This window comes from Cherax quadricarinatus, chromosome 5 (genome assembly GCF_038502225.1).
Source record: "Cherax quadricarinatus isolate ZL_2023a chromosome 5, ASM3850222v1, whole genome shotgun sequence".
Classification (NCBI taxonomy): domain Eukaryota; kingdom Metazoa; phylum Arthropoda; class Malacostraca; order Decapoda; family Parastacidae; genus Cherax; species Cherax quadricarinatus.
Window position 1 is genome coordinate 74,615,875 of NC_091296.1, and position 25,078 is coordinate 74,640,952.

The following is a 25,078-nucleotide window of genomic DNA, read 5'->3' on the forward strand; positions in this document are numbered from 1 at the left end:
AAACATAGTGTTCATTACTTCATTACTCCCGGTGGCCTGGTGGCTAAAGCTCCCGCTTCACACACGGAGGGCCCGGGTTCGATTCCTGGCGGGTGGAAACATTCCGACACGTTTCCTTACACCTGTTGTCCTGTTCACCTAGCAGCAAATAGGTACCTGGGTGTTAGTCGACTGGTGTGGGTCGCATCCTGGGGGACAAGATTAAGGACCCCAATGGAAATAAGTTAGACAGTCCTCGATGACGCACTGACTTTCCTGGGTTATCCTGGGTGGCTAACCCTCCGGGGTTAAAAATCCGAACGAAATCTTATCTTATAATAGCTAGCAGCACACTATTGTTGTATCTGATATTGTTAAAAAACAAAACATGAATTAATGAACTGCTTCTTGAATTGAAAATTCGACATTGGCGTCATTATTACCAGTGAATAGCCATGAGAAGTGCCGTCCTTAGTGTTGGTATGGACTGGTAAGCTTTATTAGTTGTCATGAATGGAACGAGTGTTGACTATTGAAGCCTGCTGAGCCATGCACAAAGACTGCATGAAAAATTTCCAGTTTAATAATGATTTGTCTTATCGACCTGTTTAATACCATTGAGGACTACATAATAAATGTCTCTAAGTGGGATGTGAATTATTAAAACTTTACAAATCATTGGCAGTGAATAAATGGAACAGTTTAAGTGTATAATGCATTATGAAAGAATCATTATGGCTTGCAGTACAAGCAGTAGCGTTGATATCGTTATCCTTATTAGCCTACAAGCAGGTCATCAAATATTCATACTTATTTTCCTCACTAACTTGGTGTGACAAGAAACATTTTCATTTTGACCACCACCTATAACCATTTTTCATTTTATTAAGTTAACAGTTGATTAGTTTGATAACTTGGTTATCCTTGTATATTGCCACGTTATATATGATGACAAATACTTAAAACAATATATTATCACCTCACGTCAATTACCTAATGGTGGCTAATAAATTTCGCAAAATCTTACTTCTGGCTATTGGAAAAGTATTGAAAATGACCTAACAGATTTATCATTTTCTCTCCTCTACAGATGGCACCACATTTGTTTCACCTACGACCACATGAAGCACCTGATTAGCACCTACGTGGACGGACAACTCAACAACAACCAAGAATACGATATTGTTCGCACTATCTCTGGCGTGAAGGCTAGGCTGGGCCAGGGATACGTCCCTAGGAGAAGTTTCAGCGGAGACCTCACACAGGTGGGCTGGGAGACCTCACACAGGTGGGCTGGGAGACCTCACACAGGTGGGCTGGGAGACCTCACACAGGTGGGTTGGGAGACCTCACACAGGTGGGCTGGGAGACCTCACACAGGTGGGTTGGGAGACCTCACACAGGTGGGCTGGGTGACCTCACACAGGTGGGCTGGGAGACCTCACACAGGTGGGCTGGGTGACCTCACACAGGTGGGCTGGGAGACCTCACACAGGTGGGCTGGGAGACCTCACACAGGTGGGTTGGGAGACCTCACACAGGTGAGCCGGGAGACCTCACACAGGTGGGCTGGGAGACCTCACACAAGTGGGCTGGGAGACCTCACACAGGTGGGCTGGGTGACCTCACACAGGTGGGCTGGGAGACCTCACACAGGTGGGCTGGGAGACCTCACACAGGTGGGCTGGGAGACCTCACACAGGTGGGCTGGGAGACCTCACACAGGTGGGTTGGGAGACCTCACACAGGTGGGCTGGGTGACCTCACACAGGTGGGCTGGGAGACCTCACACAGGTGGGCTGGGAGACCTCACACAGGTGGGTTGGGAGACCTCACACAGGTGAGCCGGGAGACCTCACACAGGTGGGCTGGGAGACCTCACACAAGTGGGCTGGGAGACCTCACACAGATGGGCTCCGAGACCTCACACAGGTGGGCTCCGAGACCTCACACAGGTGGGCTCATGTCTTAGTTTCATTCTCAAATTTCCTCACTTTTAATGGCCAAGACCGGACCGAAGCGTCGCTCAGTTTTCATTTACAATTTGTGTGGTGTGAATTATCTGTTGATATCTTTCAACACACGAGCATGGACAACATGCCTTTATATATACAAATTCTTATTATACATATCATCTGTAACATGTAGTCAAGGTGGAAGGTAATGAATTGTTGGTTGTTAAAGTTGTCTTTGGAAGCCTCTAATAATAATAATAATAATATAACTCTGTTAGTTCCCAGAAACATGCAATAAATGATGATAAGCCACACACGTCTCACCACTCATTTCAGGTGAACGTATGGGACAAGCCGTTGAGTGCACAAGAGGTGAAAAGTATAGCTGAGTGCCAGAGCGATCCCAAGGGCAACTTCATATCATGGGAGGGAGGTTGGACCCTCCAGAACATCACCAGTTACGAGGTACCCCTCACTAAACTCTGTGAACGAGATGCGGGCACAACATTTTTTTTTTTCGAAGAAAGTCCTTACCATGTTGCTGACTACCTGTGTCTGGCCTTGGGTTCACAGCTGCCTATGAATTATGATGAGGTGATGACTGCTATTAAGATCGCCAAGACTTCACCTTTTAATCTGGGTACTTGCTACTCAGACTACTGGCTTGCTATCAACGACGTAGAGGAAGAGGGAGTGTGGAAGTCTGCTGGCATTCCTGTGACTAATATGAGCAGTGTCGGCTGGGGTCCTCAGGAACCAAACGGGCTACATTACGAAAACTGTGCGGCAGCAATTGAATGGGGCGTATCTGATATCGACTGTAAAACAAATGCAAAATGTTCTGTCTGCAACATTCAAGAACAACAGAGGTTTTCATTTCTTGGGACATGTGAAAATGAACTTCGTAATGTTTTTCTCACAGCATTTCAGTATAATGTGAGCGAATTAGTTTTCGTGGGCTATGGTGCGTATCATATTCAAAAAGAAGAGGGTGTATGGACATGGGTGAACCATGTCACTAATCAAACAATAGCTGAAATGGAGGAGTTTTTTCCAGACTATCCGATGGGTCGACGTTTTTGGAGGCTGCAGCAACCAGTATGTGGGCAGAAACCGGGCGGACGGCGTCTCTTACTACTGTCGCCCTGTTTGTTCGACCAGTTTACCTGTGATGATGCAACATGCATTCCTCTACACAAACGCTGCGACCTCAAATACGACTGCCGCGACAATACCGACGAAGTGGACTGCGAACTTGTGGCTTTTCCAAAGGATTACCAGAATCACTTGCCGCCACGAGCTGGTGGAAGGGAAGAGAGGAGCTTACCAATTGTCCTTACAATAGACGTTGACTTCTTAGCCGTGAGGACCATGGAAATGGTTATGGATCTGTCTTACGAGCTCGCCTTAACGTGGGTGGATAACCGGCTCAAGTACCAGAACCTGAAGGTGAACAACACACTCAACATCCTGCCAGATGAGACCATGCACAAACTTTGGTCGCCGGAAGTTGCTTTCGTCAACACTAACGGCAACCAACACACTCTACTGGACAGCGACACGACCATGCTGGTGGACCGCCATGGTGAACCTATTGGCAGAGATGAAGCCGCGCCTGCTGAAGGTAAGGAACTGGACGCCCAATTGATGATCACTATAAATTCATTTAACTGTAAAACCAACTGATTACTACTGTAACTGAATCGATTATATTTCAGTATTCATTACCACTGAAACTTGCTTTGCTGCTATGATGATGGAGCCCAGTTCCTGGACTCCCTGTGTTCCTCTGTAATTATTACACCCCACAGACTAGGCATATGAGATACTTAATGAATTTAGGAAAATGCTCTGCTGCACAACTAGCCTAAAATTATAAGAGAAAGCTTTAGACTGTTCGGTCCTATTTGAACCATTTTCATATCGCGACTTGATAATAATTCACAGGACAGACCGAAATGTCTTGTCTAAATTGTGGGTTTATTGTGAATTGTTCTGTCCACGGCATTGTGGGTAAGTTGTGAATTATTTCATTCACGTTATTGTAGTTTTTTCGACTCACTGCTTCCAAAGACAGGATATGAGCCAAAAAATTTAAAAATTAAAATAAAAAACCTCACCAAAAACGAGGTAATTATTATTTCTCATGCACTTGAATTTTTCCCTGTGGAATATTTGTTCACCTACGACAAATTTGACCTGTGTTTCGGCAGTGGACATCTTTTCCGGGGAGATCAATACCTTAACCACCAAGAGGAAGTACGGTACAGTTTACATGTGTGATTTGGACTTGGTGCTCTATCCCTTCGATGTACAGGAGTGCTACATGCAGCTCAGGATCACTTCGGCCACCAAGTCCTTTCTCGTCTTTGAAACACAACAGTCCGTTGTCAACATCTCCGCTAACAAGCTTCTGCTGGAGTATGAGGTGAGCCATCGACGAAGGGAGAGCTCTGTTCTTTCCCTACTCACGGGAAGTGCCTGGGTGCCGGTGAAAGGCTCTTGAGCTAAGGAATTTTACCTATTTTTTACTCCATGGATCGATCTTGAGTGGCCGGTGGAGCATTTTTTTTTTTTTTGAGGGAGGATAACAGATTCGAATGTTTTTCCTTAGAACTGCTTCTATCATTTATTGTTTCCTCCATCACTGCTCCAGTCGTGCATTTTTTTAATATGTTATGCTGGTTGGTATGCTGAGCATATTTTAATAAGATTTTCTAGTCAGATTAACAATTATGAAACATTAAAGGGTGATAGAAGGTCGATACCCCCAGTAATCGCGAGACAGGCATACAGAATATGCTTATCCATTGGAAGTAAGTTCAAGGATGATGCTTGGACACTAGCCACGATCATGCACTAAACCCATAAGAATTTACAGCACCCGGGGAACAGGTAATCAGATCTAAGCCCAAGAAGGAAAGGGTAACTCCATTTTCTTGGATCAAGGGCCTTTCACCAACATAAAGGCACCCCTCGTGAAGGGTTAAAATTCCAACATCTGCACACCCATCAAGAGTGGCACCGTGAGGGAGGATAGTTTTGAGGGTCGAACTGAGTGTGAATATCGATGTGGTGCTATATCCACAACTTGCGTCGTAACGAGAGTTTCAGGGAAATTTCACCAAAGGTGTTAACCTGTAAGGAAGTTTGACATGGGTATCAGTCTTGTTTGACATGGGTATCAGTCTAGTTTGACTAGTCTACCCCGTAAAAAATATAGATCACACCATAAGACATAATAGGTTTTCACCCCGTACAAAAAAAAAGGTACGCTACAGAATAGTGCCCTACTTTCATTCCGTCTCGTTGTCAACGCCTCTATTGTCGTCACCCACAGGTGGGGATGGTAACACTGTTGCACGGGAGTTCGAGGATGTACAGCGAAGTACGTGTTCGGGTACCACTCACCCGTCGCTCTGGATACGCCATTCTCACCATCTACATACCAACCCTCGTCCTCCTCGTCGTCAGCTACATCACCCTCTTCTTCAGGCCCACTATCTTCGATACCAGGATGATGTCTGCTCTCACCGTTCAGCTCGTCATAGCCACCTTGTTCTCCCAGGTACTTTAAGCAGGTTCCAACAGGTACTCGTTGAACATCGGTGAACATCCGTATAAAAATACGGATGTTCGCCGATGTGTTATTCATCTTGATGTTCTCTTATGGGTTATTCATCCAAGTCTTTTCAAAACAAAGGTCTGATGTTCTTATAAGTGTTTATGCAACATTAACATGTGTAAGTGTTTATGCAGTGGGTAATTTGCGTTATACTTATTTATTTACAGTGTATTAACTTCATGAATGTAAATATGTAAGCGGTATATAATCAGGTGGAAACAATATAGTGGTTAGTGTATTCACGTCTTTTTCCAACAGTAGATAATCAGTTCATTTAAGACGTTTTAAAATAGCACGGCAATTTCAATGACTGTAAATGCCACTTTAATTAAGGGATCTATTGTTCATACCTGGAGAGGTTTGGGGGTCAACGCCCCCGAGGCTCGGTCTGTGACCAGGCCTCGTGGTGCACCAGGGACTGATCAAGCAGGCTGTTACTGTTGGCAGCATGTAAACCGACGTACGAACCACAGCCCGGCTGGTCAGGTACTGACTATAGGAGCCTGTCCAGCGCCTTCTTGAAGACAGTCAGGGGTCTATTGGTAATCTCCCCTTATGTATGCTAGGAGGCAGTTGAATAGTCTTGGGCCTCTGACACTTGGTGTTCGTCTCTTAGCGTACTCGTGGCTCCCCTGCTTTTCACTGGGGGGATGTTGCACCGCCAGCCGAGTCTTTTGCTTTCGTAAGAAGTAATTTTCGTGTGCAAATTAAGTACTAATCCCTCTAGAATTTTCCAAGTGTATATTATCATGTATCTCTCTCGCCTGCGTTCCAAGGAATACAGGTCAAGGAACTTCAACCGTTCCCAGTAATTTAGGTGTTTTATCGTACGTATAAGTACTCATAGGTATGCATGTATTTTTTTTTTTTTGCAAAGTCGGTCAAACCAGAACTACCCTACAATAGATCTCTTTTATTTTTTTTTACTGTTATGCAGTGATTGTTATATTTTTGCGAAACAGCACTGTACAGTTTACAAATTTAAAATTTGGCACCAAAACTAAAAAGTTAATCAAATCTTGCCAAAATATAATTTAGCTGAAGATTACCAGATGTTTCCAGGTCAACCTAAATTTAGCTGGCATTATTTAATATCAATTGAATACGTATTAATTTTGTGATTTTAAAATTGATTTTCGCTGAATTATTGCAACAATAATTTACATTCTGCCTGTTCGGCACAACGAGCATTGTTTTATAAACCAAGATCACAAACTCTGCCTAATATACATACATCTTTAAGACATACAGTATAATAATTGTTTATTATTAACATATTTTAATTGACAGGATCACCCTGATCTTTTGCTAATCTTTGAAACCAAACTCTTTCCAAATTCCATCAGGTGTCGGCCTCATTACCCAAGACATCTTACTTTAAGATGGTGGATGTCTGGCTCCTCTTCTGCATTGCCATTACCTTCCTCACCATCATATTCCATGTCATGGTAGACAACAAGGTAAACCGCTCAGGCAAACCAACTGTGAAAGCAAGTGAACAAGCTATGACGCCCACCAATATCTTAGTGGGACGATCAAGGATACCTGGAAAATCTACTGTATTTGGCGTTGGTAGTGGATGGATCACCTTCCAGACAGATGAGCAAAAAATGGTCATGGCAACAAAAATCACAATTCCAGTGGTTTTCTTAATCTTCAACTTATGCTATTGGATTTACATACTAACTTATTAATTACCAGCTTCAGTCTGTGATATTGGGTTATAGAACCCTTTATTGCTATTGTAGCTACACGTATATATGTTACTTACGATATTACAATGTGTACATGGACTAGACGAACAAAACTTGTAACCCAATGGATTTAAATAATTTTGAGGAATTGTAGAGCTATTGTAGATAACATCATCATAAAAGCCCACCTTTGTATTTAGTGACTACAATTTTTTTCCATTCTAAATGAAGTTTAATTAAATGTACTGTATTGCATGCATGCATAATCTGAATAAAAATCTGCTTGTATTATAAAGTTTGTTATACCATTATCGTACTAGTTTTCACTAATTAACAAGAGAGTAGTGACAAAAGTGTAACTGTATGTTGTGATAGAAACACAGGCCTTATCTCTAGGCTTTATTGAACATAGAATCTTCATAGTACTTCTGCAACAACAAAATATAATGACTAGTACATCTAATAATGGCTTCTACAGGGATGGTGATGTCTTGCATATGTCAAGAGAAAAGTTATAACTACAGGCCACATATTTAAACTCACCATGTAATCTGCATCACTGATAAATGGATATAGTAGGAGAGAATCACACACCATGTGTTGGCGCCCATGACATACACCAAACTGTTGTTGTTGTTAAGGGCCCCAAGAGGTGGTGCAGTATTATCCTGCTGCTGCTCCCCACAGGACCAGTATCACTACAATCTCCCCCTTCTAAAATATCAGAGACAGTAATCTCCCAAACTGTTAGGTGGGCGACGTACACGTCCCGACCTTCGTAGCCCTTGAGCCTCTTCACCAGGTTCGATATTTTCCAGCGGGGTTTGATTAACTGCTGGAGCAGAATCCTCTATTTCCATAGGGGTAGTCTCAAGGGGCTTTCCAGGAGAAAACGAAGCATCTTTCACATCTATTGGTGTATCTTGAGATTCCACACTAATAGGGATTTCAACTGGGGCTAAATGTCTTGTAGATACTGTAGTCTCTTCACCATTTTGGTAGCGAATGTGGGCGTAATGTGGATTAGCTTGCAGGAGCTCTACCTCTTCCACTAAAGGATCCGTCTTGTTCATCCTACGGTGACTCTTCAGGAGAACGGGTCCAGGATGACATAACCAAGTGGGCACGGAGGCTCCCGTAGAGGAACGACGTGAATAGTTGAGGAGTCTTTCATGAGGGGTTGCATTAGTAGCTGTGCACAGCAGTGATCTAATAGAGTGAAGAGCATCAGGAAGGACAGTTTGCCAGTGTTGAACAGGTAGATTGCGCTACTTCAATGTCATTGTAACTGCCTTCCATATAGTACCATTGAACCGCTCCACTTGACCATTGCCTTGAGGGTTGTAGCTTGTTGTTCTGCTGCAGGCAATACCTTTGCTAGCCAAAAACTCCTGAAGTTCGTTACTCATGAACGAGGATCCCCTGTCTGAATGGATATAAGCTGGCATACCAAAAATAGAGAACAACTGTGAAAGACAACTAATAACAGTTGAAGCAGCCATATTTGCACAGGGGAATACAAAGGGAAACCTTGAATATTCATCTACTATGTTAAGGAAATACCTATTCTGATTTGTGCTTGGTAGAGGTCCTTTGAAATCTATATTCAATCTTTCGAAAGGCTGGGTGGATTTTATGAGATGAGTCTTCTCTGGCTGATGAAAGTTTGGCTTGCACTCTGCACATACTCTGCATGCTCTGATCACTTGTCGCACATCTTCCACTGAGTAGGGCATGTTCTTTGATTTGACAAAATGGTACAGGCGTGTAACTCCTGGGTGACACAAAGCCTTGTGGAGAGCTGAGAGTGATTGCAAATCATGACATGCTGCTCCACAGTGGGACCTAGAGAATGCATCAGGTGAGATGTTCTCTTGACCCGGTCGGTACAGAATATCAAAGTCATAACACGATAGTTCCATCCTCCAGCGTAATATCTTGTCATTCTTTATCCTACTTTTGTGCTTCTTGTCGAACATATACATCACGGACCGTTGGTCAGTCCTTATGGTGAAATGTCTACCAGTTAAATAATGCCTCCAGTGGCGAACTGCTTCTATGATGGCCTGGGCTTCCTTTTCTACAGCAGCATAACATTTCTCTGATCCTTGAAAAGTTCTCGAAAAGAAGGCTACTGGTCGTCCTGCCTGAGATAAGACTGCAGCAATGGCAATGTCAGATGCATCCGTTTCCACTTCGAATGGTAGGGACTCATCAATGGCTTGAACTACTGAGTTTTCAATGTCCTGTTTGAGAGTATGGAAAGCGGCTTCTGCTTCCTTTGTCACAGGAAATGTGGTAGCACTCAATGGGCGGACTTTACTTGAATAGTTGTAGATCCATTGTGAGTAATAAGCAAAGAGACCAAGAGTTCTTCGGAGTGACTTTTTGTCTTGAGGCATTGGAAGTTCCCGTAGAGGTCGTAGTCGTTCAGGGTCTGGGAATATTGAACCTCCTTCCACTACATAACCAAGGATGCTAAGCCTTTTAGTTGAAAAAGTGCACTTTTCCTCATTGTAACTGATATTTTTCTTCTTGGCGGCTTCCAAAAACTTATCAAGGTTTGCATCATGTTCCTCCTGGGTCTTGCCACAAATGGTAACATTATCTAAATACGCGTAAGTTCCCATGAGTTGCTCTTCCTGAATGAGTGAATCCATAATTCGTTGGAAGCAGGCTACCCCATTGGTGACTCCAAAAGGGACTCTGGTAAACTGATACAGGCCATCACTAGCCTGAAACGCTGTGTATGGTTTATCTTCATTCCTTATAGGGACTTGATGATAGGCACTCTGTAGATCAATTGTGCTAAACACATAGTACTGAGCAATTTTGTTCACTGTATCATCAATTCGAGGTAGAGGGTACCCATCAAGAAGTGTAAATTTGTTGATTGTCTCAGAGTAATCGATAGCCAGTCTCCGTTTCCTATAACCATCTTTAACAACAACAACCTGTGCACGCCAAGGGGAATCACTCGGTTCTATAATACCCTCCTTCAGCAGCCTCTGAGTTTCTTTCTCAATGAACATCCGATCCTCATAAGAATAGCGGCGTGACTTAGCTGATATAGGATGGCAATCCGCGGTAAGATTTGCAAACAGCTTTGGTGGGTCTACCCTTAAAGTGCTAAGTCCACAGACAACAAGAGGAGGCAGTTCACCTCCATATGTTAAGGTGACACTACCATGCAGCTTCTGAAAGTCCTGACCAAGGATAACATCAGAGCACAGTTGTGGCAGAATAGCTAAATGTACATCTTGATAATCCTTTCCATTAACTCTGAGATTTACCTTACAAAACCCTAAGGTCTGAATAGAGAGAGATGTTGATGCCATGGAAACGGTACCTGATGAGTGATGTAGAGTCAAGGAGAGCCGTTTAACTAAGTCAAGGTTGATGAAACTCTCTGAGCTGCCACTATCAATAAGACCATCTACTTCTGTTCCTTTGATGAATACTTTCACAACTGCCTTTGACAGTGAATTTGGAGTAGCCGCAGAAGTCACTGTTGCTAGAGTCGCATGATCACTGGAATGTGTGGAGGCACTAGCTCTTGTTGATGCATTAGCACGACATACTTTAGCAAAGTGACCTTTCTTGTGGCATTTATGGCACATTGCTTCACGAGCAGGACACTTTGGACGTGGATGTCTTGAAAAACCACAAAAGAAACACACCGTACCTGCTGCTGCTGTCACTGAGGCAGGTTCCACAGTAACTTCATTGCAAGAGTCTTGGTCAGGAATTGCAGCACTTACCACTCGAGAAGGCTGAGTGGTACTGTATACTTCAGAATTCTTCTGGGCTGAATCTAGAGCTCTTGCCTGGTCAAAGGCAGCGGCTAAGTCGAGAGTTTTATTCTCCAATAAACGCTGCCTTATTATTGGTGATTGCAGGCCACTGATAAAAGCATCCCTGATGGACTCTTCACAATACTGAGCAGCTGTCACTGCTTGAAAGTGACAGTCCTTACCTAAAATTTTCAGTGCTTGAAAGTATTCCTCTAAGGATTCATCAATCTGCTGGCGGCGAGTTGCAAGGCGATAGCGTGCAAAGATTTCATTTGTAGGTTTAATATACTGAGACTTGAGGGTTTTGATAGCATCTTCGTAGGTATTACACTCAGAAATAGCCTCGTATATCTTAGGTGACACAAAATTGATGAGCAGACTTAGTTTATCTAGATCTTCTTTAGGAAGGGCTCCCAAGAAGTTTTCGAAAGTCTTAAACCAGTGCTTCCATTCCTGAGCAGCCGTTGATAAGCTGGGGTCACAGTCTAGCCTCTCAGGTTTCAGTAAACGCTCCATGTTGTGATGTAATCTAGCGCAGGATCACCACCAGGTAGCCCAGGATTCTATGTTCAATAAATTGTTGTGATAGAAACACAGGCCTTATCTCTAGGCTTTATTGAACATAGAATCTTCATAGTACTTCTGCAACAACAAAATATAATGACTAGTACATCTAATAATGGCTTCTACAGGGATGGTGATGTCTTGCATATGTCAAGAGAAAAGTTATAACTACAGGCCACATATTTAAACTCACCATGTAATCTGCATCACTGATAAATGGATATAGTAGGAGAGAATCACACACCATGTGTTGGCACCCATGACATACACCAAACTGTTGTTGTTGTTAAGGGCCCCAAGAGGTGGTGCAGTATTATCCTGCTGCTGCTCCCCACAGGACCAGTATCACTACACTGTACATGCTGTATATGCTCCCTTATAGCGGTAGAATTATTTTAAATTACATCAAGTGACATGTATATTCATTTCCCCATCTATCTACATATCTATCAGTAAATCAATTAATAAATAATATATGTATGACAAGCCACAAGAAACGGAAATCTCCATCTCAAGATCTTTCACATGTCTTCGTGTCATCAGGAGCTATGCAGTGTCGCAAGAACTGATTGATTCAGTATACACTGTATAACACACTCACCACCAGGAAACGTTAAATCCGAAGAGGGTTTACAATACCTGTAGAATGAGAGGTAATCAGGCTTGATTCAAGGAATATGAAGGTAACTCTAATTCCTTGAATATAGAACACTTTACTGGCATCAGGGAGCCCTACTTGCCAGGACTACTGCCCCAAGAAAAATTTGTCATGCATTTTTATTTTCAACCAACTGATTAATAAAGTACTCTTCTCAATCCTTAACTAGAAACCATTCAAGAGGCGCCTTGAAAATGAAAGTGAAAATCAAAGTGTTTATTTCCTTGCAACTCTTACAATGTGTGGTTTACATGTTACAAAATATTAATTACAAAGAAGGCCACTAGCATGCCTAGGCATTTCGGTGTTAGGCTCTTGATTCAAGGAATCAAGGAAATGCTAAACCTAAGAACATAAGAACATAAGAACTAAGGAACACTGCAGCAGGCCTACTGGCCCATGCGAGGCAGGTCCAAGTCTCCTACCAGCTTAAGCCAATGCACCCAAACTAGTCAGGTCAGGTCACCTTGACTTAAGGGAGGAACACGGCAACCGACCTGGTAGCACAAGCTATCAGGTCCAACTCACACCCACCCACATCCACTCATGTATTTATCCAACCTATTTTTAAAGCTACACAACGTTCTGGCCTCTATAACTGTACTTGGGAGTTTGTTCCACTCATCCACAACTCTATTACCAAACCAGTACTTTCCTATATCCTTCCTGAATCTGAATTTTTCCAACTTAAAACCATTGCTGCGAGTCCTGTCTAGGCTAGATATTTTCAGCACACTATTTACATCCCCTTTATTTATTCCTGTCTTCCATTTATACACCTCAATCATATCCCCCCTAATTCTACGTCTTTCTAGAGAGTGCAGATTCAGGGCCCTTAGTCTATCCTCATAGGGAAGGTTTCTGATACATGGGATCAACTTTGTCATCCTCCTTTGTACATTTTCCAGAGCATTTATATCCATTCTGTAATACGGTGACCAAAACTGTGCAGCATAATCTAAATGAGGCCTAACCAAGGATGTATAGAGTTGAAGAACAACCTGAGGACTCCTATTATTTATGCTTCTTGATATGAAGCCAAGGATTCTATTAGCTTTATTGCGAACACTTATGCACTGTTGTCTTGGTTTCAGATTACTGCTAACCAGAACTCCTAAATCTTTCTCGCAATCCGTAATATTAAGATCTTCATTATTTAGTTTATATGTGGCATGGTTATTGTCCTGTCCAACATTTAGAACTTTGCATTTGTCTATATTAAACTGCATCTGCCACCTCTCCGACCACTGCATCAGTCTATTCAAATCTCGTCAGAATGAATTCGACGGCCTATTTTGGTGTCATCTGCAAACTTGCTGATGTCGCTCTTTATGCCCTCATCTATGTCGTTTATGTATATTGTGAACAGCAGGGGGCCCAACACTGACCCCTGTGGAACACCGCTCGTGACGCTTCCCCACTCTGATTTCTCCCCATTTATGCAAACTCTCTGCTGCCTATTTGTCAACCATGCCTCTATCCAGGAAAAAGTTTCTCCTCCTATTCCATGTGCCTTAATTTTCCTCAATAGTCTCTGATGTGGGACCTTGTCAAAAGCCTTACTGAAGTCCATATACACAATATCATATTCATTACCATGATCTACCTCCTCAAATACCTTAGTGAAAAAAGTTAATAAATTCGTAAGGCAGGAACGCCCCTTTGTAAAACCATGCTGAGATTCGTTGATTAATTTATGCTTTTCAAGGTGGCTACGAACTGCCTCGGCAATTATTGATTCCATAAATTTTCCCACTATGGAGGTTAGGCTTATTGGTCTATAGTTCGAAAATAGGTATCACATTTGCCATTTTCCACTTATCTGGCACCATGCCAGTTTGTAGTGATATGTTGAAAAGATTAGCCAAAGGTTTGCTAAGCTCCTCTTTACATTCCTTTAGAACCCTTGCATACAGTTCATCAGGGCCTGGGGATTTGTTAGGTTTTAATTTATCTATTTGCCTAAGGATCATGTCACTTGTGACTCGAATCGTGCACAGTTTATTATCGTCCTGTTCCACATAATTTATCATTTCTGGAATATCGCTGGTATCCTCCTGTGTAAAAACTGAGAGGAAGTGTGTGTTAAAACTTCTTCACATTTCCTTATCACTGTCAGTGAGCTGACCCGAGGAACTTTTGAGTGGGCCTATCTTGTCCCTGATCTTACTTCTGTATACCTGAAAGAATCCTTTTGGGTTAGTCTTCGAATCTCTTGCAACTTTAACCTCATAATCTCTTTTTGCTTTTCTAATTCCTTTTTTTTATTTCTCTCTTTAACTGAATATATCGATTTCTTAATTGCCCCTCCCCTCTTTTGATTTGCCTATATATGCCTCTCTTTTGACCAATTAGATATTTTAATCTATTGTTCATCCATTTAGGATCATTTTTGTTTGATCTAATTTCCCTATTTGGAACATAATTTGACTGAGCAGCTAGAACTATGCCCTGGAAAGCGTCATATCGGCAACCATCACCACCTACCTGACCCTTAGTCAGGTCATTCCAGTTCAGCCCACCTAAGTAATTTTTCAGTCCTATGAAATCAGCCAAGCGGAAGTCAGGGACAGAGACTTGATTGCCATTATTAGGGGAATTCCATGATATATTAAAGCTGAGTGATTTGTGATCACTTTCCCCAAGCTCATCATTAACCTCAAGATTATTAATTAGTGTTTCCCTACTGGCAAGAACCAAGTCAAGGAGGTTATTTCCCCTAGTTGGCTCTGTCACAAACTGTTTTAAAAAACAATCCTGGATCGTATCAAGAAAGTCACCTGACTCTAAATTTCCTGTCAAATTGCTCCAGTCAATCTGTCTATAGTTGAAATCTCCCATTAGCACAACATTTTCGTATGTAGATGCCTTACGAATTTTGTCCCATAGAAGTTTACTGCACTCCCTATCTGTAGTGATACTGGTCCTGTGGGGAGCAGCAGCAGGATAATACTGCACCACCTCTAGGGGCCCTTAACAACAACAACAGTTTGGTGTGTGTCATGGGCACCAACACATGGTGTGTGATTCTCTCCTACTTTATCCATTTATCAGCGATGCAGATTACATGGTGAGTTTAAATATGTGGCCTGTAGTTATAACTTTTCTCTTGACATATGCAAGACATCACCATCCCTGTAGAAGTCATTATTAGATGTACTAGTCATTATATTTTGTTGTTGCAGAAGTACTATGAAGATTCTATGTTCAATAAAGCCTAGAGATAAGGCCTGTGTTTCTATCACAACACTATCAAGATTTGGGGCCCTGTAAATCACACCCAAAATTAGTTTTTCTCGGCCCTCGAGAAGCTGTAACCAAACAGATTCAGTGGCTGACGCTTCTAATTTAATATCTTGTCTAACACAACAATTTAAATTGTCTCTGACATACATCGCTACTCCACCACCTTTCCTGTTGACCCTGTCAGTGTGGAATAATTTATAGCCTTGTATGTGACATTCAGAGGGCATCTCTCTATCTTTCAGATTGAGCCAGGTCTCTGTTATAGCAATAATATCTATGTTTCCTGCACTTGCAATTAATCTTAGCTCATCTATCTTATTTCTTACACTCCTGCTATTAGTATAGTATACACAACATATCCCTCCAAACCGCTAATATCCCGAAGCCCCTCCTTTAGAGTGCAGGCATTGTACTTCCCATTTCCAGGACTCAAGCCCGGCTATATAAAAATAATCGGTTTCCCTGAATCCCTTCACTAAATATTACCCTGCTCACAGTCCAACAGATCGTCAGGTCCCAAATACCATTCGTCTCCATTCACTCCTATCAAACACGCTCATGCACGCCTGCTGGAAGTCCAAGCCCCTCGCCCACAAAACCTCCCTTACCCCTTCCTTCCAACCTTTTCGAGGACGACCCTACCCCGCCTTCCTTCCCCTACAGATTTATATGCTCTCTATGTCATTTTACTTTGTTCCATTCTCTCTAAAAGACCAAACCACCTCAACAACCCCTCTTCAGCCCTCTGACTAATACTTTTATTAACTCCACACCTTCTCCTAATTTCCACACTCCGAGTTTTCTGCATAATATTTACACCACACATTGCCCTTAGACAGGACATCTCCACTGCCTCCAACCGCCTCCTCGCTGCTGCATTCACAACCCAAGCTTCACACCCATATAAGAGTGTTGATACTACTATACTTTCATACATTACCTTCTTTGACTCCATAGATAACGTTTGTCTCCACATATACCTTTTTTTTCCTCATCAGTTCCATGATAAACCTCATCCTTCATAAATCCATCCGCCAATACGTCAACTCCCAAGTATCTAAAAACATTCACTTCTTCCATACTCCTCCTCTCCAATTTGATATCTAATTTTTATTTACCTAAATCATTTGATACCCTCATCACCTTACTCTTTTCTATGTTCACTTTCAACTTTCTACCTTTACACACACTCCCAAACTCATCCACTAACCTTTGCAATTTTTCTTTAGAATCTCCCATAAGCACAGTATCATCAGCAAAAAGCAACTGTGTCAATTCCCATTTTGTATTTGATTACCTGGAGTTTACCTGGAGAGAGTTCCGGGGGTCAACGCCCCCGCGGCCCGGTCTGTGACTGGGCATCCTGGTGGATCAGAGCCTGATCAACCAGGCTGTTGCTTCTGGCTGCATGCAAACCAACGTACGAGCCACAGCCCGGCTGGTCAGGAACCGACTTAGGTGCTTGTCCAGTGCCAGCTTGAAGACTGCCAGGGGTCTGTTGGTAATCCCCCTTATGTATGCTGGGAGGCAGTTGAACAGTCTCAGGCCCCTGACACTTATTGTATGGTCTCTTAACGTGCTAGTGACACCCCTGCTTTTCATTGGGGGGATGGTGCATCGTCTGCCAAGTCTTTTGCTTTCGTAGTGAGTGATTTTCGTGTGCAAGTTTGGTACTAGTCCCTCTAGTATTGTCCAGGTGTATATAATCATGTATCTCTCCCGCCTGCGTTCCAGGGAATACAGGTTTAGGAACCTCAAGCGCTCCCAGTAATTGAGGTGTTTTATCTCTGTTATGTGCGCCGTGAAGGTTCTCTGTACATTTTCTAGGTCAGCAATTTCACCTGCCTTGAAAGGTGCTGTTAGTGTGCAGCAATATTCCAGCCTAGATAGAACAAGTGACCTGAAGAGTGTCATCATGGGCTTGGCCTCCCTAGTTTTGAAGGTTCTCATTATCCATCCTGTCATTTTTCTAGCAGATGCGATTGATACAATGTTATGGTCCTTGAAGGTGAGATCCTCCGACATGATCACTCCCAGGTCTTTGACGTTGGTGTTTCGCTCTATTTTGTGGCCAGAATTTGTTTTGTACTCTGACGAAGATTTAATTTCCTCGTGTTTACCATATCTGAGTAATTGAAATTTCTCATCGTTGAACTTCATATTGTTTTATGCAGCCCACTGAAAGATTTGGTTGATGCCCGCCTGGAGCCTTGCAGTGTCTGCAATGGAAGACACTGTCATGCAGATTCGGGTGTCATCTGCAAAGGAAGACACTGTGCTGTGGCTGACATCCTTGTCTATGTTGGATATGAGGATGAGGAACAAGATGGGAGCGAGTACTGTGCCTTGTGGAACAGAGCTTTTCACCGTAGCTGCCTCGGACTTTACTCTGTTGATGACTACTCTCTGTCTTCTGTTAGTGAGGAAATTATAGATCCATGGACCGACTTTTCCTGTTATTCCTTTAGCACGCATTTTGTGCGCTATTATGCCATGGTCACACTTGTCGAAGGCTTTTGCAAAGTCTGTAAATATTACATCTGCATTCTTTTTGTCTTCTAGTGCATTTAGGACCTTGTCGTAGTGATCCAATAGTTGAGACAGACAGGAGCGACCTGTTCTAAACCCATGTTGCCCTGGGTTGTGTAACTGATGGGTTTCTAGATGGGTGGTGATCTTGCTTCTTAGGACCCTTTCAAAGATTTTTATGATATGGGATGTTAGTGCTATCGGTCTGTAGTTCTTTGCTGTTGCTTTACTGTCCCCTTTGTGGAGTGGGGCTATGTCTGTTGTTTTTAGTAACTGTGGGACGACCCCCCGTGTCCATGCTCCCTCTCCATAGGATGAAAAAGGCTCGTGATAGGGGCTTCTTGCAGTTCTTGAAGAACCCGGAGTTCCATGAGTCTGGCCCTGGGGCCGAGTGCATGGGCATGTCATTTATTGCCTGTTCGAAGTCATTTGGCGTCAGGATAACATCAGATAGGCTTGTGTTAATCAAATTCTGTGGGTCTCTCATAAAAAATTAATTTTGATCTTCGACTCTCAGTCTGGTTAGCGGCTTGCTAAAAACTGAGTCATATTGGGACTTGAGTAGCTCACTCATTTCCTTGCTGTCATCTGTGTAGGACCCATCTTGTTTAAGTAGGGGCCCAATACTGGACGTTGTTCTCGACTTTGATTTGGCATAGGAGAAGAAATACTTTGGGTTTCTTTCGATTTCATTTATGGCTTTTAGTTCTTCCCGCGATTCCTGACTCCTATAAGATTCCTTTAGCTTAAGTTCGATGCTTGCTATTTCTCTGACCAGTGTCTCCCTACGCATTTCAGATATATTGACCTCTTTTAGCCGCTCTGTTATTCTTTTCCGTCGCCTGTAAAGGGAGCGCCTGTCTCTTTCGATTTTACATCTACTCCTCCTTTTTCTTAGAGGAATAAGCCTTGTGCATACATCGAGTGCCACCAAGTTAATCTGTTTAGTAATTTATATGGGAGAAGGGGTTACTAGCCCCTTGCTCCTGACATTTTAGTCGCCTCTTACAACTCGCATGGCTTACGGAGGAAGAATTCTGTTCCACTTCCCCATGGAGGTAAGAGGAATTAAACAAGAACAAGAACTAGAAAGAAAATAGAATAAAACCCAGAGAGGTGTGTATATATATCCTTGTACATGTATGTGTATTGTGTAAGTAGAAGTAGCAAGACATACCTGAAATCTGTCATGTGTATGAGACAGAAAATAAAGACACCAGCAATTCTACCATCATGTAAAACAATTACAGGCTTCCATTTCATACTCACTTGGCAGGACGGTAGTACTTCAGTGGGTGGTTGCTGTCTACCAACCTACTATATATATACATATTTTTTTTTTTCAACAAGTCGGCTGTCTCCCCCCGAGGCAGGGTGACCCAAAGAGAAAGAAAATCCCCAAAAAGAAAATACATTCATGATCATTCAACACTTTCACCTCACTCACACACACACACACACACACACACACACACACATATATATATATATATATGTATATATATATATATATATATATATATATATATATATATATATATAATATATATATATATATATATATATATATATATAAATATATATATATATATATATACAGTGGACCCCCGCATAGCGAACTTAATCCGTGCAAGAGGGCTGGTCGTTATGCGAAATGTTCGCTATGCGAATTAATTTTCCCCATAAGAAATAATGGAAATAAAATTAATCCGTGCAAGACACCCAAAAGTATGAAAAAAAATTTTTTTACCACAAAAAAATGTTAATTTTAGTACACACAAACTGAAAAAGGCATGCACAATTACATGACACTTACTTTTATTGAAGATCTGGTGATGATTGATGGGATGGGAGGAGGGGAGAGAGAGTGTTAGTGTTTAGAAGGGGAATCCCCTTCCATTAGGACTTGAGGTAGCAAGTCCTTTTCTGGGGTTACTTCCCTTCTTCTTTTAATGCCACTAGGACCAGCTTCAGAGTCACTGGACTTCTTTCGCACAACATATCTGTCCATAGTGGCCTGTACCTCTCGTTCCTTTATGACTTTCCTAAAGTGTTTCACAACAGTGTCATTGTAATAGTCACCAGCACGGCTTGCAATAGCTGTGTGAGGGTGATTTTCATCAAAAAAGGTTTGCACTTCAAGCCATTTTGCACACATTTCCTTAATCTTTGAAGTAGGCAATTCCTTCAATTTCTCTCTCCCCTCCTCTGAACCAGTTTCCCCAGGTCTGGCCTCTTGCTCTTGAAGTTGATCTATCAGCTCATCAGTGGTTAGTTCTTCATTGTCCTCCTCCACCAACTCTTCCACATCCTCCCCACTAACCTCCAACCCCAAGGACTTCCCCAATTCCACAATTGATTCCTCAACTGGTATACTACTCCTCTCAGGGTTAGCCTCAAACCCTTCAAAATCCCTTTTGTCTACACATTCTGGCCACAGTTTCTTCCAAGCAGAGTTCAAGGTTCTCTTAGTCACTCCCTCCCAAGCCTTACCTATAAGGTTTACACAACTGAGGATATTAAAGTGATCCTTCCAAAACTCTTTTAGAGTCAATCCAGTGTCTGTGGTCACTTCAAAGCACTTTTGAAACAGAGCTTTTGTGTACAGTTTCTTGAAGTTGGAAATGACCTGCTGGTCCATGGGCTGCAGGAGAGGAGTGGTATTAGGAGGCAAAAACTTCACCTTAATGAAGCTCATGTCCCCATAAAGTCGCTCTGCCACGTCTGTAGGATGACCAGGGGCATTGTCTAACACCAGGAGGCACTTAAGGTCTAATTTCTTTTCAGTTAGGTAATCTTTCACATTGGGGGCAAATGCATGGTGTAACCAGTTATAGAAAAATTCCCTAGTGACCCATGCCTTACTGTTTGCCCTCCACAGCACACACAAATTATCCTTGAGGACATTCTTTTGCCTGAACGCTCTGGGAGTTTCAGAGTGATACACTAATAAAGGCTTAACTTTGCAATCACCAGTAGCATTGGCACACATGAGAAGAGTAAGCCTGTCTTTCATAGGCTTATGTCCTGGGAGTGCCTTTTCCTCCTGAGTAATGTAGGTCCTGCTTGGCATTTTCTTCCAGAACAGGCCTGTTTCATCACAATTAAACACTTGTTCAGGTTCCAGTCCTTCAGTTTCTATGTACTCCTTGAATTCATGCACATATTTTTCAGCCGCTTTGTGGTCCGAACTGGCAGCCTCACCATGCCGTATCACACTATGGATGCCACTACGCTTCTTAAATCTCTCAAACCAACCTTTGCTGGCCTTAAATTCACTCACATCATCACTAGTTGCAGGCATTTTTTTAATTAAATCGTCATGCAACTTCCTAGCCTTTTCACATATGATCGCTTGAGAGATGCTATCTCCTGCTAGCTGTTTTTCATTTATCCACACCAATAAGAGTCTCTCAACATCTTCCATCACTTGCAATCTTTGTTTCGAAAACACAGTTAAACCTTTGGCAACAACAGCTTCCTTGATTGCCGTTTTCTTGCCCACAATAGAAGCGATGGTTGATTTTGGTTTCTTGTACAACCTGACCAGGTCGGTGATACGTACTCCACTTTCATACTTATCAATGATTTCTTTCTTAATTTCAATGGGTATTCTTACCCTTTGAGGTGTAGGGTTGGCACTAGAAGCTTTCTTGGGGCCCATGGTCACTTATTTTCCACAAACAGCACCGAAAACACTGTAATAATACGAAATATTCCGAGTGTATGCTTGAATGTTACCGCGGAGGCTAGCTGGTAAACAATGGGACGGGCGGCACATGTGAGGCTGGCTGAGGGCCCACATTGGACGCGTCTCGAACGAAGTTCGCTGAGCGGGTTTTTGTCTACTATGCGGGGCAAAATTTTAGCGGACAAAGCGTTCGCTATGCGGAATGTTCGCTATGCAAGGCGTTCGCTATGCGGGGGTCCACTGTATATATATATATATATATATATATATATATATATATATATATATATATATATATATACACATATATATATACATACATTTTTTTTTTTTTCAACAAGTCGGCCGTCTCCCACCGAGGCAGGGTGACCTAAAAAAGAAAGAAAATCCCCAAAAAGAAAATACTTTCATCATCATTCAACACTTTCACCACACTCACACATTATCACTGTTTTTGCAGAGGTGCTCAGAATACAACAGTTTAGAAGCATACACATATAAAGATACACAACATATCCCTCCAAACTGCCAATATCCCAAACCCCTCCTTTAAAGTGCAGGCATTGTACTTCCCATTTCCAGGACTCAAGTCTGACTATATGAAAATAACCGGTTTCCCTGAATCCCTTCACTAAATATTACCCTGCTCACACTCCAACAGATCGTCAGGTCCCAAGTACCATTCGTCTCCATTCACTCCTATCTAACACGCTCACGCAAGCTTGCCGGAAGTCCAAGCCCCTTGCCCACAAAACCTCCTTTACCCCCCTCTCTCCAACCCTTTCGAGGACGACCCCTACCCCGCCCTCCTTCCCCTATAGATTTATATGCTTTCCATGTCATTCTACTTTGATCCATTCTCTAAATGACCAAACCACCTCAACAACCCCTCTTCTGCCCTCTGACTAATACTTTTATTAACTCCACACCTTTTCCTAATTTCCACACTCCGAATTTTCTGCATAATATTTACACCACACATTGCCCTTAAAACAGGAGATCTCCACTGCCTCCAACCATCTCCTCGCTGCTGCATTTACCACCCAAGCTTCACACCCATATAAGAGTGTTGGTACTACTATACTTTCATACATTCCCTTCTTTGCCTCCATAGATAACGTTTTTTGACTCCACATATACCTCAACGCACCACTCACCTTTTTCCCTCATCAATTCTATGATTAACCTCATCCTTCATAAATCCATTCGCCGACACGTCAACTCCCAAGTATCTGAAAACATTCACTTCTTCCATACTCCTCCCCAATTTGATATCCAATTTTTCTTTATCTAAATCATTTGATACCCTCATCACCTTACTCTTTTCTATGTTCACTTTCAACTTTCTACCTTTACACACATTCTCAAACTCATCCACTAACCTTTGCAATTTTTCTTTATTATTATTATTATAATCAAGGGGGAAGCGCTAAACCTGGAGGATTATACAGCGCCTGGGGGGGGATGTGGAAGGCATTCAGGCTTAATTCGGGGAACTGGAGCACAAATCCAATTCCCTAAATCAAGAGCCCTTCACCAACATCAATTTTTTCTTTAGAATCTCCCATAAGCACAGTATCATCAGCAAAAAGTAACTGTGTCAATTCCCATTTTGAATTTGATTCCCCAAAATTTAATCCCACCCCTCTCCCGAACACCCTAGCATTTACTTCCTTTACAACCCCATCTATAAATATATTAAACAACCATGGTGACATTACACATCCCTGTCTAAGACCTACTTTTACCGGGAAGTAGTCTCCCTCTCTTCTACACACCCTAACCTGAGCCTCACTATCCTCATAAAATCTCTTTACAGCATTTAATAACTTACACCTATTCCATATACTTGCAACATCTGCCACATTGCTCCTCTATCCACTCTATCATATGCGGATAGAGGAGCAATATATATATACAGTGGACCCCCGCATAACGATGGCATCACATAGCGATTATTTCGCATACCGCTTACTTTAATTGCAAAAATTTTGCCTCACATACCGCTTAAAAACCCGCTTACCGATTTTCTTCCGAGACGCGCTCACATGTTCCGCCGGTGGCATTGTTTACCAGCCAGCCTCCGCGGTAACATCCAAGCATACAATCGGAATATTTCGTATTATTACAGTGTTTTCGGTGCTTTTTCTGGAAAATAAGTGACCATGGGCCCCAAGAAAGCTTCTAGTGCCAACCCTACAGCAATAAGGGTGAGAATTACAATAGAGATGAAGAAAAAGATCATTGATAAGTATGAAAGTGGAGTGCATGTCTTCGAGCTGGCCAGGTTGTATAATAAACCCCAATCAACCATCGCTACTATTGGTGGTACAGCTGCTGCTGCTGCTGCACTGTCAGCTGCTGCTGCTGCTGCACTGTCAGCTGCTGCTGCTGCTGTAGCACCGTTGTTGGTGTGGCTTATTGAGAATACCAAGAAACAATTAACCCCAGAGGATTTGCCACCCAGGATAACCCAAAAAAGTCAGTGTCATCGAAGACTGTCTAACTTATTTCCATTGGGGTCCTTAATCTTATCTCCCAGGATGCAACCCACACAAGTCGACTAACACCCAGGTGAACAGGGAAAAATGCCTGGAACTAGTGCTCATATTGGTGAATTTAAAGCCAGCAAAGGTTGGTTTGAGAGATTTAAGAATCGTAGTGGCATACACAGTGTGATAAGGCCTGTTCTGGAAGAAAATGCCAAACAGGACCTACAGTACTCCGGAGGAAAAGGCACTCCCAGGACACAGTGTCTCATCAGTCATTGCTGCATCTTCAATAAAGGTAAGTGTCATTTATTCTTCATTTAGTAGACTAGTACATGCACAATATATACTGTGCATGTACTACTCTACTATTGTGCATGTATCCTTCTCTTTGTGTGTGGGAAAATGTATATTTCATGTGGTAAAATTTTTTTTTTCATACTTTTGGGTGTCTTGCACGGATTAATTTTATTTCCATTATTTCTTATGGGGAAAATTCATTCACATAACGATTATTTCGCATAACAATTACCCCTCTTGCACGGATTAAAATCGTTAACCGGGGGTCCACTGTATATATATACAGTGGACCCCCGCTTAACGATCACCTCCAAATGCGACCAATTATGTAAGTGTATTTATGTAAGTGCGTTTGTACGTGTATGTTTGGGGGTCTGAAATGGACTAATCTACTTCACAATATTCCTTATGGGAAAAAATTCGGTCAGTACTGGCACCTGAACATACTACTAGAATGAAAAAAGTTCGTTAACCAGGGGTCCACTGTATATATATATATATATATATATATATATATATATATATATTATATATATATATATATATATATATAT

The 25,078-nt window shown here is 42.3% G+C and overlaps 1 protein-coding gene across 1 annotated transcript in view; it reads left to right on the top strand.

The window, feature by feature from the left end:
• LOC138855478 (uncharacterized) overlaps positions 1-7,530 on the top strand; it is an 8,337-nt gene extending 807 nt beyond the window's left edge. Inside the window, exons 2-6 of the mRNA XM_070105048.1 lie at positions 1,070-1,244; positions 2,271-3,558; positions 4,148-4,362; positions 5,275-5,502; positions 6,906-7,530. Coding sequence (XP_069961149.1) covers positions 1,101-1,244; positions 2,271-3,558; positions 4,148-4,362; positions 5,275-5,502; positions 6,906-7,253 — 2,223 coding nt within the window. The 5' untranslated portion in view covers positions 1,070-1,100 and the 3' untranslated portion in view covers positions 7,254-7,530. The remainder of the gene's footprint in view (positions 1-1,069; positions 1,245-2,270; positions 3,559-4,147; positions 4,363-5,274; positions 5,503-6,905) is intronic.
• The last annotated feature ends 17,548 nt before the right edge of the window (positions 7,531-25,078 follow it).